The sequence below is a fragment of the Oncorhynchus tshawytscha genome, unplaced genomic scaffold (assembly GCF_018296145.1).
Source record: "Oncorhynchus tshawytscha isolate Ot180627B unplaced genomic scaffold, Otsh_v2.0 Un_contig_15856_pilon_pilon, whole genome shotgun sequence".
Classification (NCBI taxonomy): domain Eukaryota; kingdom Metazoa; phylum Chordata; class Actinopteri; order Salmoniformes; family Salmonidae; genus Oncorhynchus; species Oncorhynchus tshawytscha.
Window position 1 is genome coordinate 1,748 of NW_024609428.1, and position 14,815 is coordinate 16,562.

The window sequence follows — 14,815 nt, forward strand, 5'->3', positions numbered from 1 at the left end:
TAGAACACTGGCGAAGAGCTGCAGGATTTATAGGTGGGATTGGGAAATGGTTTAGGGTGTTTGCCAACTTGTATTCTTAGCTGTAGATTGTTCTGATAGTATCTCTGTAGAAGAACGATAACACTGATTACACTGGTGTGGTATGTAGTATCTGGTAACGATGGAAGCACCGCTTGAGAATGATTATGCTGCTTAATGATAATGACTATGTACCATTACCGTTCATTTGTGACCTCGACACCATGGTTAAGGGAATGATCACTGATGTGAGAATGGGAATACAGTACATGGTATGATAGCCCACTTCTTTAGTCATATGACTATCACAATTCAAATGTTGTGAATAGACAGACATGGTCAAAGACCTTAGAGTAGAGCCCTGTTGACAGACTATGATCAAATCGGTCATCATGATCTGACAATTATGCCCCAAAGGACAAGTTCCTTCACAGTTTATAGACACACACACATTGTATTATTCCAAACAGTAACATTTCTCACCCTGGTGCTGCTTTATAAGGGCAGGCTGTACGGTGGAGTCTACCAGGCCTTCTGGCAGGTCCCTGAGGTACTGTTTGAACAAGCTGGCCACTGTACACACATCCACCTCAACCAGGAAGTCCACGTCCTCACCGTTCTCCAGCCGCTGTTTCAGCCCCTCCACAGCCCGCACATTACCGTTGACCCTGAACAGACCCTCATGATGAAGAGCTGGGGATGGAGAGAGAAGAGAGAGGGGCGAGATGATGGAGGGATGTGGAGGATGGGAAATGATGGCAGGTGGAGAGAGGGGTAGAGAAGCACAGTGAAAGGGGGATGACGAGGGACAGGGATGGCGAGAGTAAGGTAAAAGAGGGGGAACGTGGAAGGAATAGATAAGAAGATGCAAACAGATAGAACGCATGAGGAGATAAGATGGAGAGGTTGGGGGAGTAACCAGACAAAGGAGAGGTTGGGGAGTAACCAGACAAAGGAGAGGTTGGGGGTAACCAGACAAAGGAGAGGTTAGAGTAACCAGACAAAGGAGAGGTTGGGGGAGTAACCAGACAAAGGAGAGGTTGGGGGAGTAACCAGACAAAGGAGAGGTTGGGGGAGTAACCAGACAAAGGAGAGGTTAGGGGAGTAACCAGACAAAGGAAGGTTGGGGGAGTAACCAGACAAAGGAGAGGTTGGGGGGGACAAAGGAGAGGTGGGGAGTAACCAGACAAAGGAGAGGTTGGGGGAGTAACCAGACAAAGGAGAGGTTGGGGGAGTAACCAGACAAAGGAGAGGTTGGGGGAGTAACCAGACAAAGGAGAGGTTGGGGGAGTAACCAGACAAAGGAGAGGTTAGGGGAGTAACCAGACAAAGGAGAGGTTGGGGGGTAACCAGACAAAGGAGAGGTTGGGGGAGTAACCAGACAAAGGAGAGGTTGGGGGAGTAACCAGACAAAGGAGAGGTTGGGGGAGTAACCAGACAAAGGAGAGGTTGGGGGAGTAACCAGACAAAGGAGAGGTTGGGGAGTAACCAGACAAAGGAGAGAGAGGGACAGTCAAGGGACAGTCAATCTCTTCTACTGATGGTAGAATGGTTGTTTTATGTTTATTGGACACCTACTTAATAAGATATTACTCTACCCCAGGGCTCTCCAACCCTGTTCCTGGAGAGATACCCTCCTGTAGGTTTTCACTCCTACCCCAGTTGTAACTCACCTGATTCTGTTTATCAACCAGATATTTATTAGAATCAGGTGCTCGAGATTAGGGTTGGAGTGAAAACCTACAGGATGCAGTATCTCTTCAGGAACAGGGTTGGAGATCCCTGCTCTCCCCATGGTAAACAGTGTGCACACTATATCCAGTAACATAACACAACCATACTACTCCCAGACATTGACAGGGAGTGGAACCTTTCATGGTCAACTTGGAGAGTCTCTCTGGATCACTGAACATTGCTGCACACACACGGGTGACAAAGGGTCAAGTTGATGCATTCATTTGGTGGGTGCTTATATTTGTCCTATTTCACAAATGTACAAGTGTGTTTTATATGCATGTGTGAATTAGAAATGACTTTTTTTTTTTACATATCCCAGCTCCCCCTGAGGGGGGGGGGGGAAGGTGTCACAGCTAGGGTCAACCATTATCAACAGTGACCCTGGAGCAAGTAGGGTTAAGTGCCTTGCTCCTCACATCAACAGATGTTTCACCTTGTCCGCGCTAGGATTTGAACTAGTGACCTTTCGGTTACTGGGCCAACGCGCTAACCGCGAGGCTACCTGCCGTTGCAGCCACGTGAGTTATACTTTATTAAATTGGACAGCAGTTTCTGGAATTACACGGCATTAAGCGTTGCTCTGCTGTTGTTGTGAACAGTCTACAGGGCCACATGCAGTTGTCTAACGTTGCAGACAGAAATGCCATGACGTGATTCCTTATTCTACATGTCAGAAAGGCATTTTTGCTGTACATACTGTAGCATATTTTTCTGAACGTTCCAAAACGTTGCACATCCTACCGAATGCTACCAGACCAGTGGGCTGCAATGGCAACACTGCAGAGAACAAATAATTTAAACCAGAGATTGAAATGTAATTAAGAAACGCTCGTTACAGGCACATTTACTATTACCTAACTAAAAATGTAAAATGTAAAAAATAAATAAGCAAAAACAGTTACCAAAAAACAATACACTCTGTCTTTATCCACATGGCATGTGCTCCTGTCTCCCTCCTATTTCCTAATCACAACGATGCGTAACCTGATTATTCAACCACACCCACAAATAAAGAACTATGTGCAAGGCCCAATGTATGATGTGGGTGTGCTGAGTTTGTGAGAGGGCGTCATGTGGTCATGAAGAGGACATCCTACTGCTGTATCATAGAACTACGCTGACCTCTAGTGGGGAAACAAGGGAATTACTACTAGAAGGGCTAAATAGACTATTTGATAGCAAGATACAGCAAGATACAGAACAAACCAAGGATAAGTCAATCATATATGGAGCTTGTATTTGTATTTATACCAATCAAATGACACGTTTACAAATCATAACAGTAACACGTGATGTCAAATAGTGTAAAATGTGGAAAAAAAAGCCTACAGTTGGCAGTCTAAGTAATGACATGGTCTTTTCATAGGAAGATAAATAAAAAATGAGGTGTCATAAAATGATTATATGAGTCTTGAGGCAAAGGTACAGTGGATGTTAAAATGTAACACATGATTTTGCATTGAGATGACTTATACAAAGCGTAACTAGCCAGTGAACACAGTGACTTTGGACTGAGGGCTAACACTGTCATTGTTAACCTTGTGTTGTCTTGACAGCAGTCAGGTGGGTTATTGACTCAATGCCAGAGAAAGATAGCTGTGGTCATAGATACAGTATAAAGCAGAGTTCTATATCTACGGATGTGGCTATCACAGTAGCAGCTATCACTCCCGTCTATTTACAGTGGATTTCAAGTTGATCAAATCTAGGAAATCAAGCAAGTCAGAAAAAAACTGATCGCATTAACTTGCTTGTTAATAATAACAAGTTAGTCTCGCTAACAAAATCGAGCCATCCCTACAACTACTTCAGAATCAAAATGGATGCAGAATGACCATTAGAAAATGACTGTATAGAAACATTAAAGACCGTCCTATCCCCGCATCTGCTCCCCCCCTTGACCCCCAACCTCCTCAGCTCACCATGTTCTCGTAGGAACTCTACCATGCTCCACACCACCAGGGGCACACCATCCTTCACGAGGCCCAGCTCCCTGAGCTCCAGCAGGGACACGCCGAACAGCCTACCGCCCCTGGCCTCCACTCCTCGAGGTCCCCTGGAGGTCCCCCTCAGCATGGGCAACTGGACCATCTTCTTCATGTCTTGCTTGATCTGTACCGCAGCCTTGTTCTGCTGGAGATAGGAACACAGCAGAGAACAGCAGTCAGCAACGGGTACTACTGCCACTGTGGGCACTGCCATGTCCGGCACCTCCATAGGGGCTGGAGATGCCCTCTTCTGCCTTGGCACGGGCACAGAGTCAGTTAGTGTGTGGAAGGGATGGAGGGACCCTTTGGAAAGGGCCACACACACACACAAGCCGACACACAGAGAAGTTGGGAGAGAGTTAGTGTTGGGAGAAGAGAAGGGAAAGGGGAGGGGTTTGGGCTGTGTACCGGTTGCTACGACAAGGCTTTGGTTACCATGCACACCTGTGGCTGAGGGGAGAGGTGAAGACCGAGGCAAGCAGTGAGTGAGAAGAGAGCTGGCATGCACACACAAACACACGCATACAAATACACACATACACACACACACACACACACACACACACACTGAAGTGGACTGCAAGCTGGGCTTGACAGCTTGGGATATATTGATAGAAAGGAAAGAGGCTGGAAATCCATCTGTTGTCAAGAGTCTGTTTACTTTCTACATTATACATGTAGAGCTTGCATTAAGTCATAGGGTAAACCATAGACATTCATTCTGTGGGGTTCTATGGGGTAAACACTCCCTGACCTAAAGGTGTTATTTTCCTGTGTTTTATTCAGTGCCTTCAGAAAGCATTCATACCTCTCCATTTTATATTCAGGCTGTGACAAAACACAATGTGGAATAAGTCAAGTTCAATATAAATGGAACTGAAACTCAAGCATGCAAGAGATAATAATGACAGGTACATGTTGTTATCAGTGGTTATACAGTGGCTATACAGTGGCAATACAGTGGTTCTACAGTGGCTATACAGTGGTTATACAGTGGCTATACAGTGGTTATACAGTGGCTATACAGTGGCTATACAGTGGTTATACAGTGGTTATACAGTGGCTATACAGTGGTTATACAGTGGTTATACAGTGGTTATACAGTGGTTATACAGTGGCTATACAGTGGTTATACAGTGGTTATACAGTGGTTATACAGTGGCTATACAGTGGCTATACAGTGGTTATACAGTGGCTATACAGTGGTTATACAGTGGCTATACAGTGGTTATACAGTGGTTATACAATGGCTATACAGTGGTTATACAATGGCTATATGGTTACAGTGTACAGTGGTTATACAGTGGCTATACAGTGGTTATGGTGGCTATACAGTGGCTATACAGTGGTTATACAATGGCTATGGAATGGAACTGAAACTCAAGCATGCAAGAGATAATAATGACAGGTACATGTTGTTATCAGTGGTTATACAGTGGCTATACAGTGGCTATACAGTGGTTATACAGCGGTTATACAGTGGCTATACAATGGCTATACAGTGGCTATACAGTGGCTATACAGTGGCTATACAGTGGTTATACAGCGGTTATACAGTGGCTATACAGTGGTTATACGGTGGCTATACAGTGGTTATACAGCGGTTATACAGTGGCTATACGGTGGCTATACAATGGCTATACAGTGGTTATACAGTTATACAGTGGCTATACAGTGGCTATACAGTGGCTATACAGTGGCTATACAGTGGCTATACAGTGGTTATACAGCGGTTATACAGTGGCTATACAGTGGCTATACAGTGGTTCTACAGTGGATATACAGTGGCTATACAGTGGCTATACAGTGAGACAAAATAATTTTCTAAATACCCATGTTAACCCATCACCCTCTGACTGCAAACGATGTAAGCTTCTCATATAGAGTTGACCTGGCACACACGCACACACACACACACACACACACACACACACACACGTTACTGTGAGATAGATTAGGCCTTGTGTATACAGAGTTTGTTTACATGTGTGTGTGTGTGTGTGTGTGTGTGTGTATTTGCATCAGCTGTTGGCTATCTACTATGACCCGCTAAACTTGCCACCTGTTCTAACTCACACTCGCCACACACTCCTTTCATAGGATCAGATTACTGATAGTACCGTGTAAACTCTTAGTCTTACTAACTCTTAAACTAACTAAGTGTGACATTAGCACACGTGTAACACATTTGTTGAGTGACATCAAGGTCCAACAGCATGACAACAGAGAAGCTACTACTTCTTTGTTCTACACAGGATCAGAGTAGGGCTTTGTTTCACACACTGGCTGGTCACAGCATCAAACTGAGCATGTGGCATCCAGTCACCCTGGAGTGCACCACTTCAAAAGAGACAGAACACAGAGCGCGAGAGAGAGAGACCGAGACGGAGAGAGAGAGAGAGAGAGAAAGAGGAGAGCAAGAGAGAGAAATAAAGAGCGAGAGAGGGGAGCCTCACTGTATCACACGGGAGGCTCTGTATGACACAATGGGATCATTGTATTATGTAGTTATTAAGTAGCAGTCAAGTGCCTCCACAAGAAGCATAACTCATTTAAAACATTCTTTATGAACCTGTTAATCCAGATAAGAAAGAACATTTATCACCCTTTCTATCTGGACACTTCATTTCTACGTAATGTGACTAAATGAGTCTATGCATATGCACACAACACAGCAGCAAGCACGGCCGAACAAAATGACAATACTATCACACACTCCAGGCAAAAGCCATCACTACTCTGTCGTAAAAGGAAGCACTATTACACTGATCTCTGCATATCCCCAATCCATTCAACAGTAGCCTGGTCCCAGATCTGTTTGTGTTATCTAGTCAACTCATATGGTCAATGTCTGGGACCGGGCTAATTCGACACAACCATCCAAGGCCTGATGTCACTTTTGGATTTAACCATTCGTCTTCCACTGATTCAAACATACGTCTATAATCTCAGCCGGGCTATTTGGGACCCATCTCCCAGATGGTGCTCAGAGGGTTACGGAGAGGGAGCTGTACCATGACAGATGCCTTAGCATTAGGACCCCATGTACACACACAAACAGGCGCACACACACACCTTTGGGATCCGGAGATGGCTCTCTCCTCTCTCTCTCTCACACACACACACACACACACACACACACACACACACCGTGGCATTGACATTGGCACGCACAGCTCTAAGGGTTCGCAGTTTGATTAGAGCAAGGTGATAGCAGATAGGAGGACTGTATAATAACTATGTCTCCCAGTTTGACATTTTAATAATGAAGTTACCCTTTCATCTTGACGGCGTGGTTACACCTCAGCTAGTGATGCCTTCCGAGGGAGTAGGAATGTATTACGGGATTATTCTGTAATTGGTTACATATTTTGACGTTCTTGTCACTTACAAGGGAGGGTGAACATTTTTGGGAATTAATTTAATTAATTCGAAATGAACACAGATTTTATATGAGCTGTTTCATAAAGTGAATAATGTAATAGTAATGCGTTAGAAACAATAAAAGATTAAAGGAATTTCATTCAACATTAACATTAAACTGCTGTGTACATATCATTGCCAATTTCATCAACGTTTACAGGGAAACATTTTGCAAGATTTGTTCTAAGATTTGTTCTATAGAGCAGCGGTTCCGAAACTGTGTGGTGAGGGCCGGGGTGATGCACCCCCCCCACACACACACAAAAAAAAAAACATGTGAATGTAATTATTATTATTTATTTTTTAAGGAACTCTGCTTTAAATTTACTCTTGAAAGTTGTAATAGTAGAACGCACAAAGTGCAATTTCTAAATTGGGTCGTATATCATCAGTTCCTCTCGTCATGTCAGTCACTGCAGACCTTAGAGTCCTATGTATAAATGTCCAGATTAACTAGCCCATGTCAGCTAACGTTTTTTAATTTAGGTTTTGTAACCTATAGATTTTATTGTAATTTCTTTGTCACTCAAATATCACTTGAATACTCATTAGACATGGCAAAATGTATAGAATTGCAGGACATAAGCTTTAAACCTGCAGAATTCTCTCCACCAAGAGGAGTGTGAACAGTTGTGTCATGAACAGTGCTTGTACTCATAGAAATAGACGTGGTGCGTGTTACGTTCCCCAGATTATGTGTTGTAGATTGTGTATTTACATGTGTTTATTTCAGGAAATGGCTTCCTGAAATCCCTCAAGCAGCTGATTGGTCGACTCCAGGGCTAATTGGAGAGCTGACCCCGCCCCCTCGTCAAGACGCAGCTGTCTCCAATTACCCATTCCTTCTGACACTATATAAAAGCCAGTGTTCTGTTCAGGGGGGAGATCTTTTTGGAGGTAGGGATTTTGCTGGAGGTAGGGATTGCTGAGATTGATTGTGATTGCTGAGATTGATTGTGATTGCTGAGATTGATTGTGATTGCTGAGATTGATTGTGATTGCTGAGATTGATTGTGATTGCTGAGATTGATTGTGATTGCTGAGATTGATTGTGATAGAGGTTGATTTTGCTGGAAAGTGGTATGTTCTGTGAGTTTGTTGCTCAGATAGAGCTTATTTGACATCCTTTTGTTTCTTAGTTTGTTTGAAATTGTTTAATATTCTGTTTCATTTGTTCCCAGGGGGAAAGGGGAAGGCACCTAGGGAGTGCTTAGGCAAGAGGCCCGCGGGCATACATATACCCGTAGCATATTCTCTGTCTAGACACACTAGGTAAGACCTGGGCGGACCACCCCTTGTTTTTTGGTTAGGGCACCAGGTGTGCTAAATTAGGTAAGTAGTGGGTAGGCAGGTAAGATAGGAGAGGGGGGCTTTGAGATTTACTTTCTTTGCTTTGGTTCCGTCCAGCCCCTTTTCCCCATATTACCGTGTAAAGGAATAAAGTCCTTGTAAACGGTACCACATTCTGCTTGTTGTCATTTTTACTCGCACCTACAGTCCATACCTTTTTCGCTTCACAGAGAGTTTAGTTGTAGCAGGGTGTTGCGTTCCCTCTTCATAGAGGCGTGCGTAACAGTGCGGGAGGGGGGTTGTTACCCAATGCTGGAAGGGGAGCCTGAGTGAAAAAGTGTGGGAACCCCTGGTATAGAGGATTAAATAGTCAGACTTGGAATATCTCCAGTACGTCTCCAGTACGTCTCGGGTACGTCTCGGGTACGTCTCGGGTACGTCTCGGTACGTCTCCAGTGCATCTCCGGTACGTCTCCAGTATGTCTCAGTACGTCTCCGGTACGTCTCCGGTACGTCTCCGGTACGTCTCGACTCACGTCGGTAGCCATGAAGTGCTTTGAAAGGCTGGTCAGGGCTCACATCAACACCATCATCCCGGAAACCCCAGTGTCTCCAGTATATCTTCAGTATGTCTCCAGTATATCTTCAGTTGGTCTCCAGTATATATTCAGTTTGTCTCCAGTATATCTTCTGTATGTCTCCAGTATATCTTCTGTATGTCTCCAGTATGTCTCCAGTATATCTTCAGTTTGTCTCCAGTATATCTCCAGTATATCTCCAGTTTGTTTCCAGTATGTCTCCAGTATATCTTCAGTATGTCTCCAGTATATCTCTATACGTTGGCTCATTTCAGTAGTGCTCCTGTGCAGGTGTTAAAGAGCTAAGCCTGTCTGAGCTACTCTGCCTGTCAGTGACACAAGCCGTTGCAAGCAGATGTCCCCTAAATCTGCACACACAGATGCACGCCATGCACACACATAAACACACACTGGTGACTCACTGAGACAGTGACCTAGAGTGAGGGATAAGTGTACTACTCACTCAGCTTATAAAGTGGCACAATCAAATACAACTATTTAACCTCTCTCTGTCTCTGTCCCTCCCTCCCTCTACATCTCTCTTTTCCTCTCTCTCTCTCTCTCTCTCTCAATTCAAGGGGCTTTATTGGCACAGCGAAACATATGTTTACATTGCCAAAGCAAGTCAAATGGAAAATAAAAGTGAAATAAACAATAAAAAATGAACAGTAAATATTAAACAAGTTCCAAAAGAATAAAGACATTTCAAATGTCATATACCGTGTTGTAACAATGTGCAAATAGTTAAAGTACAAATGGGAAAATAAATAAACATAGTGGGGCAAAAAAGTTTAGTCAGCCACCAATTGTGCAAGTTCTCCCACTTAAAAAGATGAGAGAGGCCTGTCATTTTCATCATAGGCACACTTCAACTATGACAGACAAAATGAGAAAAAAAATCCAGAAAATCACATTGTAGGATTTTTTATGAATTTATTTGCAAATTATGGTGGAAAATAAGTATTTGGTCAATAACAAAAGTTTATCACAATACTTTGTTTTTACCCTTTGTTGGCAATGACAGAGGTCAAACGTTTTCTGTAAGTCTTCACAAGGTTTTCACACACTGTTGCTGGTATTTTGGCCCATTCCTCCATGCAGATCTCCTCTAGAGCAGTGATGTTTTGGGGCTGTTGCTGGGCAACACGGACTTTCAACTCCCTCCAAAGATTTTCTATGGGGTTGAGATCTGGAGACTGGCTAGGCCACTCCAGGACCTTGAAATGCTTCTTAAGTGGGAGAACTTGCACAATTGATGGCTGACTAAATACTTTTTTGCCCCACTGTAAATATGGGTTGTATTTACAACAGTGATTGTTCTTCACTGGTTGCCCTTTTCAGGTCACACATTTTGCTGCTGTGATTTCACACTGTGGTATTTCACCCAATAGATATGAGAGTTTAACAAAATTGTTTTCTAATTGTTTGTGGGTCTGTGTAATCTGGGGGAAATAAACTAGGCAAAAAAAGAAACGTTCTCTCACTGTCAACTGCGTTGATTTTCAGCAAACTTAACATGTGTAAATGTTTGTATGAGCATATCAGGATTCAACAACTGAGACATAAGCTGAACAAGTTCCACAGACGTGACGAACAGAAATGGAACAATGTGTCCCTGAACAAAGGGGGGAATCAAAATCAAAAGTAACAGACAGTATCTGGTGTGGCCACCAGCTGCATTAAGTACTGCAGTGCATCTCCTCCTCATGGACTGCACCAGATTTGGCAGTTCTTGCTGTGAGATGTTACCCCACTCTTCTACCAAGGCACCTGCAAGTTCCCGGACATTTCTGCGGGGAATGGCCCTAGCCCTCACCCTCCGATCCAATAGGTCCCAGACATGCTCAATGGGATTGAGATCTGGGTTCTTCGCTGGCCATGGCAGAACCCTGACATTCCTTTCTTGCAGGAAATCACACACAGAATGAGCAGTATGTCTGGTGGCATTGTCATGCTGGAGGGTCATATCAGGATGAGCCTGCAGGAAGGGTACCACATATGAGGGAGGAGGATGTTTTCCCTGTAACGCACAGCGTTGAGATTGCCTGCAATGACAACAAGCTCAGTCCGATGATGCTGTGACACACCGCCCCAGACCATGACGGACCCTCCATCTCCTCCATCTCGATCCCGCTCCAGAGTATAGGTCTCGGTGTAACGCTCATTCCTTCGACGATTAACGCAAACCGACCATCACCCCTGGTGAGACAAAACCGAGACTCGTCAGTGAAGAGCACTTTTTGCCAGTCCTGTCTGGTCCAGCGATGGTGGGCTTGTGCCCATAGGCGACATGGTTGCCGGTGATTTCTGGTGAGGACCTGCCTTACAACAGGCCTACAAGCCCTCAGTCCAGCCTCTCACAGCCTATTGCGGACAGTCTGAGCACTGATGGAGGGATTGTGCGTTCTTGGTGTAACTCGGGCAGTTGTTGTTGGCATCCTGTACCTATCACGCAGGTGTGATGTTCGGAAGTACCGATCTTGTGCAGGTGTTGTTACACGTGGTCTGCCACTGCAAAGATGATCAGCTGTCCATCCTGTCTCTCTGTAGCGCTGTCTTAGGCGTCTCACAGTACGAACATTGCAATTTATTGCCCTGGCCACATCTGCAGTCTTCATGCCTCCTTGCAGCATGCCTAAGGCACGTTCACGCAGATGAGCAGGGACCCTGGGCATCTTTCTTTTGGTGTTTTTCAGAGTCAGTAGAAAGGCCTCTTTAGTGTCCTACATTTTCATAACTGTGACCTTAATTGCCTACCATCTGTAAGCTGTTAGTGTCTTAACGACAGGTGCATGTTCATTAATTGTTTATGGTTCATTGAACAAGCATGGGAAACAGTGTTTAAACCCTTTACAATGAAGATCTGTGAAGTTATTTGGATTTTTACGAATTATCTTTGAAAGACAGGGTCCTGAAAAAGGGACATTTCTTTTTTTGCTGAGTTTGTGTCTTTAATGTGGTCATACATTTGGCAGCTCCGTTTCCAACTAATTTTGTGGGCAGTGTGCACATAGCCTGTCTTCTCTTGAGAGCCAGGTCTGCCTACGGTGACCTTTCTCAATAGCAAGGCTATGCTCACTGAGTCTGTACATAGTCAAAGCTTTCCTTAATTTTGGGTCAGTCTCAGTGGTCAACTATTCAGCCACGGTGTACTCTCTGTTTAGGGCCAAATAGCATTCTAGTTTGCTCTGTTTTTGTTAATTCATTCCAATGTGTCAAGTAATGATCTTTTTGTTTTCTCATGATTTGGTTGGGTCTAATTGTGTTGCTGTCCTGGGGCTCTGTGTGGTCTGTTTATGTTTGTGAACAGAGCCCCAGGACCAGCTTGCTTAGGGGACTCTTCTCCAGCTTCATCTCTCTGTAGGTGATGGCTTTGTTATGGAAGGTTTGGGAATCGCTTCCTGTTAGGTGGGTGTAGAATTTAACGCCTCTCTCTCTCTCTCTCTCTCTCTCTCTCTCTCTCTCTCTCTCTCTCACACATACCAACTTTACTTACTTATCAGTGTAATGCTTTTAATGATTCTTGCCAACTACTATAATCTTACAACTACATAGTACATACACATGAAAGGAAATGCAAGCTAATACCTAATGGCCTCTAGCTTGCTACTCTATTGTTGACTCGACCATTATATTGTGATTAGCCCTTTTAACCCCTTATCCCCTCTCCTGTCATCATCCCTCTCTCCTCCCCAGAGGACCAGAGGGACATTATCGCATTACTGCTACAACCTCCTGACGCTGTGAAAGAATGGCTTCCTATAAACACCTGGAGGGCCGTGACAGTACAGATGAAGGATGATAATTTGATCACCTGCAGGAAATTTAAAACGTGTCATGCATTTGATGTTTTAAAAGGTTTCTGAAGTTTGTAATTTGCACCCGAAATTTCAGACTTGACCTTCCCTTACAAAAAAGGCATCAACCCCTGGAATGTCCATGAATTATAATCCACATAATAATTCACATTTCCTGATGCTGGATAATTATTTCCCAGCTGTAGCAAACTGGCTCAAATTAAGATCCTACATTTGTAGCACCTGTTGAGTGTTGAAGAGAGTAGTCCATACACTCTTCAACTACTTGTGAACACTTGAGAAAGCATACTTCTTTTAAAGTCCACCATTACTCCTCAGTGTCTAGATGGGATGCGAGAGCCTATTCTCATTTACACAGCTTTTTGCGAATAAATCAATTGTATGGTGATTTTAGACCACACAGAAGTTTGGCTGCCTCCTTAACTGACTCACAGAGGGGGATAGCATGCCCTAGCATGCTTCCTCTTGTTCCCTCCCCCTCTTTGTCTCTCCCAATGTGGGTGACTGTAAGAGCAACTGGTATGGCAGCACCACAGGAAAAACAGTCCTAGCAGTAACAACTGCTGCTCAACTAAAAGTCTGTAGTAGTGACTAGCTCATATCACAGACTTCATACTATGGGGTAGTTGTTGTCCTTATAAGGAAAGTGATCCTGAGACTATAGAGGGAATGGACTACAGTTTACTCATAATATTCCTCAAATGTTCCTTGTGCGAGATGGATATTTTTTAAAGAGTTTGTCATAACGGCTTTCATTACAGACTCCCTTTTAAAAACTGAGTCACTGGATCATTGCTAAGGAACATGGACTCAGATAGAGTTAGTTAGCATAAAGGTAGCACTGTTCTAGTCATGCTGCTATGATGCCATCTCTACTGGGTTTATGTGTTGTAGCCCATTAGGGAAGTCTGACTCAGAATTAGGTGATGTCGAGTAAGAGTTACCAGGGAGAGAAAAGCTTGGTCTACCTACTGAACACACAGTGCTGGAGAACGTTCTTCACTTTCAATAAACACGTCTTGTCCCTGTTACTCTGATGCGTGTTTGTGTTCAGTAACCTAAATAAAGTTATTTTGAAAGTGGAGGGAGATGTAGAGAGAGAGGACAGTGTTTCAGTGCCAGGAAGAAACAGACTGCAGAACTGTGACAGCTAGAAGACATTTTAAAAGACTCTCTCTGTGCCCAGACCGATCTAAAAGCCAACTCTCGCTGTCACACACACACACACACACACACACACACACACACACACACACACACACACACACACACACACACACACACACACACACACACACACACACACACACACACACACACACAAAAAGAGTGTGCTGCCTATGGCTGAGTGAACTGTAAGAGTGTCCCGTTATATATCCATAAAGCGCCTTGCCACCGAGATAGAAGCCCCTGTGCCTGCCAGCCGGGTCGGCTGAGGAAAAAGGCTTTGTAGCTACTTACACAGATGGTGAGCGCTCCAGCCCCCATTCTCTCAGGGAAATGCCTGCAGTCTGCAGAAAAGAAGGATGAAGAAAAATTACTATCCTCCCTCCTTCTTCTCCCTGTCTTCACTCCTGTCCCGGATACACACCGCCTAAACCTTGACTAAAGCTGGCAAACCCTTTCACCCAGACTAGTGCCATCCAAAAGTCCCCAATCAACAGCAAAAATAATCCAAGGTAGAGTGTGGAACAATGGGTAAAGACTCCAGTCTACCTACACAGGAGATTCCTTGTTTTACAACCCCCTGTTCTGAAACACAGATTAGTGGCTGGCTGTCTCCTCCTGGGCTGAAATCTGAGCCCCGCGCTCTCATTGGCTGAGCGGATGGGTCATGTGACTAAAGGAATATCATTTTGAAGAGTCTGCCTGTAGGATTTGGCTGAGTCAGAAGGGAGAATGGATGACTGTATACTAAGGCTGGGGAGGAAAGGGGGATTTTATAATCCTTGTAAATGAATAT

General features: G+C 44.2%; 1 protein-coding gene across 1 annotated transcript; it reads right to left on the bottom strand.

Annotated features, from left to right (window-relative positions):
* Nucleotides 1-501: 501 nt before the first annotated feature.
* Nucleotides 502-14,757, bottom strand: LOC112232057 (protein FAM13A-like; the record flags this gene model as incomplete). Its single annotated transcript, XM_042315263.1, has 4 exons — nt 14,573-14,757; nt 14,314-14,363; nt 3,678-3,888; nt 502-711 (listed from the first exon to the last, which is right to left on the bottom strand). Coding segments are annotated over exons 2-4 (448 nt in total), but the record flags the coding sequence as incomplete, so codon positions are not given.
* Nucleotides 14,758-14,815: the final 58 nt, after the last annotated feature.